Source organism: Trypanosoma cruzi, genomic scaffold, assembly GCF_000209065.1.
Source record: "Trypanosoma cruzi strain CL Brener 1047053517091 genomic scaffold, whole genome shotgun sequence".
NCBI lineage: Eukaryota > Euglenozoa > Kinetoplastea > Trypanosomatida > Trypanosomatidae > Trypanosoma > Trypanosoma cruzi.
The window spans coordinates 18087-22740 of record NW_001849308.1 but is presented as its reverse complement, the minus strand read 5'-3'; the positions used below and the strand labels follow the sequence as shown (position 1 = coordinate 22740).

The 4654-nt window shown below is 45.7% G+C and overlaps 1 protein-coding gene and 1 pseudogene across 1 annotated transcript, besides 15 other annotated features; both read left to right on the top strand.

The window, feature by feature from the left end:
* Positions 1-420, top strand: Tc00.1047053507101.20 (annotated as a pseudogene).
* Positions 1-2232: a sequence feature (heterozygous, Esmeraldo-like haplotype).
* Positions 575-797: a sequence feature (A-rich).
* Positions 815-854: a sequence feature (A-rich).
* Positions 1049-1069: a microsatellite.
* On the top strand, positions 1601-3025 carry Tc00.1047053507101.10 (amino acid permease, putative; the record flags this gene model as incomplete). The annotated part of the gene is made up of 1 exon (XM_798474.1): positions 1601-3025. The coding sequence occupies one exon, from the start codon at positions 1601-1603 to the stop codon at positions 3023-3025; it is 1425 nt and encodes a 474-aa protein (XP_803567.1).
* Positions 2233-2532: a sequence feature (areas not merged during assembly with more than two copies in the genome that could not be assigned to a particular haplotype).
* Positions 2533-3384: a sequence feature (haploid, Esmeraldo-like haplotype).
* Positions 3116-3155: a sequence feature (A-rich).
* Positions 3219-3239: a microsatellite.
* Positions 3333-3358: a microsatellite.
* Positions 3374-3404: a microsatellite.
* Positions 3385-3483: a sequence feature (areas merged during assembly that could not be assigned to a particular haplotype. This can correspond to areas where the two haplotypes were merged or to regions with more than two copies in the genome that were merged during assembly.).
* Positions 3484-3532: a sequence feature (heterozygous, Esmeraldo-like haplotype).
* Positions 3533-4288: a sequence feature (areas merged during assembly that could not be assigned to a particular haplotype. This can correspond to areas where the two haplotypes were merged or to regions with more than two copies in the genome that were merged during assembly.).
* Positions 4289-4654: a sequence feature (heterozygous, Esmeraldo-like haplotype).
* Positions 4433-4463: a microsatellite.

Below are 4654 nucleotides of genomic sequence, written 5' to 3'. Positions count from 1 at the left end.
TTCAATTTTTTCCCGAAAAAATTCTCCTTTTCTCCAGCGCCTGTGAAGAAGTAACAAGTGGACTGCACCTCCATGCCTTCTCCTTCCTCCTCACCACAAATATCGTACAAATTTCGACGCAACACTGAAGCCAGCGTTGCGAATACTAAAAGTTCCTCTTTTGATTGCCATGCGTGCCGTCATGGATCGGTGGAGGATTTACTCCCACCGCCGCCACCGCCGCGTTGCCGCCCACCGCGTGATGCCTCTTCAGCCACTCGGCAGTTGGCAGTGAAGGCGCCGTCGTTGTTTGTGTTGCGAACGCCGTCACCTTCACGGGAGGTGCGGACGCTTGCAGAAATGCGCCTGGAGTATGAGAGAGAACGAGAGAACATTTGTTCTGCCGAGAAGCGATTGCTTGCCTGTGGCGTCGTTTTGTAGTAGCCCTACATGTCATTGAAAAAGGATAAATAAATCCGAGAATGAAGCATATCGTAATGTTAGGACACGTCTAGCAATAGGACACACCCTATGCATACAGCACAAGGGATGAATGGAGAGTTTTCTGCAGAAGGTGTTGTTATTACCGAGCCCCTTTCTTTACTTTTTATATTGATTTTTTTTTTTCATTTTCTTACCTTACTCACTTTTTAAATACTGTTTTATTTTTAATTTTATAGCCGCTTTTCTTTTTCTTTTTTTTTTTTTACTTCTTTCTGAGTGATTAATTATTTCTTGTGTTTTTTTTTCCCCCTTCTTTTTATTTTGTTTGTATGTACATATTTCTCTTTATTTCTGTGCTTGATGTACTTTTTATTGGTGATGACAACACCCCTTTTTTTCCCCTTTTCTTTTTTTTTCTTTTTTTTTGTTTTGATGCTCTTTGATATCATGCGTGGGCTTTTCTCAAAAAGCACAGAAATGCGTTGCAGCAAACGTGTCATGCGTAACAGAACGCCGCATTACAGGCAGGCATGCGGCCAATTGATGTGGAGACACGGCTGCGAAAGGCTGCACCGGCCAGGCGTTTTGAGACACGTGGCGTTTATTTATGCATTCGACTTTATAGAAAAAAAAAAAAAAAAAAAAACGGCACTGTTGACATGCAAGCAGGAGACGAGTGGTGAAGTGCGGCATCACCGGTTTCAATGACGCAATTTTTCCTCAAATGACGTCTACATGGCACCTCCTGCTTGTTGCCAGGGGGCATGATGACACAGGAGTCCCAGCAGCGTAATTGACTACAAGCCTTGAAGACAAACAGGACGTGTTGGCACATAAAAATATTTCAAACCATTTTCTTCTATACGCAGGGGGGTGAGAAATGAAGAATAAATGTCTCCACTGTTGTCCCAACTTGAGGGAAGGCCTCTTTTTGGTTATTTATTTATTTATCGATTTACTTTCATCTCCTCTTATTGGGGATGCTCTATCCACGTCTACGGTGTGAGCTGCACCTCTCTCTCTACATTTGTGCTCTACTTCTTTAATAATTCCCACACCACACTTCATAAGTTAACACATATATATGTGTATTCCTTTTATCCTTAAATTTTTTTTTTTGCATCTTTATTGATTACTCACAATATATAAACCAGCGTATTCCACTAGAGAACACAAAATGAGCACGAACCTCAGGACTTATACCTCCGACGATCCACTGAACGACGGTGTGGAGCTTGTCGAGGACCTTCAGGGCCAAGCAGGGCTTCCCACGGGTGACCGAATGGATGTCGCCAAGATCCGCATTGAGAAACTGAACCAGGAGCGTCAGGAGCGCGTTGCCCGGCGGCGAGACCCACAGAGCTGCCTCAAGCGGGGGCTGCATCGCATCATACCCTACGGCGGCATCATCTCCTCCGGATGCAACCTTGCCAGCTCATCGCTGGGCGCCGGAATACTTGCGCTGCCGTATGCCTTCAACACGTCCGGGCTGGCGATGGCGCTGGTGTACCTTGTGGTGGTGGGTCTGCTGACCATCTACTCCTTCACCCTTCTGGGCATCGCCGGGAAGCGGACGGGGCTGCGGAACTACGAGCAGGTCACGAGGGCTCTTCTTGGGAAGGGTGCGGACTACTTTTTGGCCTTTAACATGTGGCTTTTCAGCTTTGGTGGCGAGGTCTCCTACATGATCTATATGGGAGACCTTATTGGCGCCTTTATTGATAGTTCGCAAAGCGCCCCAGAATATCTCAAATCCTCCTCTGGCCGCCGATTAATTACGAGCATGGTGTGGCTTGTTGCCATGCTGCCGCTGTGCCTACCGAAGGAGATCAACTCTCTGCGCCACATATCTGTTTTGGCTCTTGCATTTGTCTTTTTCTTTGTGATCTGCGTGATCATCCATTCCGTACGCAACAGTATCACCCATGGCATGCGTGATGATCTGGTGTACTTCCGGACTGGCAACAGCGCAATTCAGGGCCTTTCCGTTTTCACATTTGCCTTTATTTGCCAGCTGAATGCGTATGAGGTGTACGAGGAAATGTACAAGCCAAGTGTTGCGCGCTTTACGAAGAGCGCTGGACTTGGTGTGTTTGTTTCAGTCACAATGTTCTTTTGCTCGGGATTTTTTGGCTACCTGGACTTTGGCCCGGCATTGACAGGCTCCGTCCTCAATCGGTACAACCCGATAGAGGACAAGATGATGGGCGTTGCTTATGCGGGTATGGTATTAAAACTGTGCGTTGGCTACGGGCTGCACATGATTCCAGTGCGTGAGGCTGTTTACCACGTTTTCAGTGTTGATGTGAAGACGATTGCATGGTGGAAGAACGCACTGGTCTGTGGCCTTATGGCGACGCTGTCACTCATTGGTGGCCTATTTATCCCCAGCATCACGATTGTGTTTGGCCTTGTTGGTGGGTTCTCTGGGGGCTTCATTGGCTTTATCTTCCCTGCCCTGCTGTACATGTACAGCGGTAACTGGACACTGCAGTCGGTTGGGTACTTTCACTACATCGGGACGCACTTTCTGCTGTTTGTCGGTGTGATCGGTGTTGTGTTTGGGACCGCATTTGCCGTTTACGGTGAGGCGATGCATTGAATAGCATTTTTAAAATTTATTGTGTTTTTGGGTTTTGTTTCATTCTATAATTAGGTTTGTTTTACTTGGGTCTTTAAAAACTTCCTGTGGTTTTTACTTTTTTTTTTTTTTTTTAATAATTTTTTTCTTTACGCCGCATTCATAATTTCGGACTTACTGGTTGTATTTCATTTGTTTGATGTGTTCTCGTATGTATTTTATTTTATTTTATTTTTGACTTTTGGGTTTTTGGCGCCCCCCTTTTTTTTTTTTTTTTGTACGGAGCAGTGATTTGTGGTGGAAATAATTGTTTTCCTTTTGATTTCTGTTTTTTTTTTTTTTTTTTTTTTTTTTACCCCCCCACCCACGTTTTTTTTTTTTTTTGTTTTGTTTTTTTCTTCGGTGTTGTAATCTCAAAGAATATATAAATATTTTCTTTTTTTTCTTTTTCTTCTCTCTGTCTGTCTGTCTGTGTGTGTTTGTTGGTGAGGACATTTCCTTTTCATTGTTGACGATTTCTTTGGGGAGGAGGGGGATGTACGATTGGGAGCGGCAAGGGGTTTGTGGGCGCGTGTTGTGTGTAATTAACCCCCTCATTTGTTCTGCGGGGAATAAAATCATCGTTTTTTATTTTGATTTTTTGGTCGGTTTTTTTCAGAAATACCGCGCTGGGGGGCAGTGAGTAAAACTTCTCTTTTCGTTTCCCCCACCCCCTTTCCACCCGGCCCACCCTTTTTTTTTGTCCTTCACGCGGAGGGGCCCTGCAACCGCCGGACACTTTTAAAAACGCTGCCACCTCGTGGGCTCGCGATGTGCCCGGTTGTGGTGGATGGATGTATGAGCCCGTTGGTCCACTGCTCTGTGTGTGTGTGTGTGGCTGTGCTGGACAGGTGTCGCTTGAGGCGTGAGGGGATGTTGGGTGCATTGAGCCCGGCTGTTTGCCTTCTCTTGTTGTCTGCCCGCACTCTCTGCAGGAAGGAAGGAAGAAGGGGACCGTGCCTCATCCGGCTGCACATTCACTGTTTTTACTCATCTTTTTCTTTTATAGCGGACATGTCTTTTCACGTTCTTTTGCGGTGACACAATGAAACTGGCGGCATACATATATGCATAGAGGTATCTTCCACGTACTTCAACAAATATCTCTTATTTGCACAGTCTGTTTCTTTATGTGGCAGTGGCATGCCATTGACATGGATGCGTGAGCGGTAACTATGAATGCCCAGTGCCAGAGTTGGTATTTTTTGCACTGTGAACTCTTTTTGGACGTTGCTCACTTTCTTGCTTCTCAAAGCTTTTTCCTTGTTTGCAGGACACGTTATTGGACTTTTGTGAAGCTCCACGGGATGCCATCGTATCACGACAAGTGTTCTTAATTTATTTGTCATTTATTCTCTTCTGGAGCGCCTAGGGGATGTTGACACTCTTTTATTCTTATTATTATTGCTATTGTTATTATGCAGGTAGAGGTGCGGACTTGGGGCAAAGTTATTGCGATATACCGCGGCGGACACCAATGCAGCCTTCATCTGGGGGCGAAACAATGACTGCGCCCGTACGAGGCTCTTTTTTTTTTCACTTGGCTTCTCACGGACACGTACGGGAGCCACTGCTGCGTGGGGATTGCCTGTTGCCGGTGCGCATTTGCCG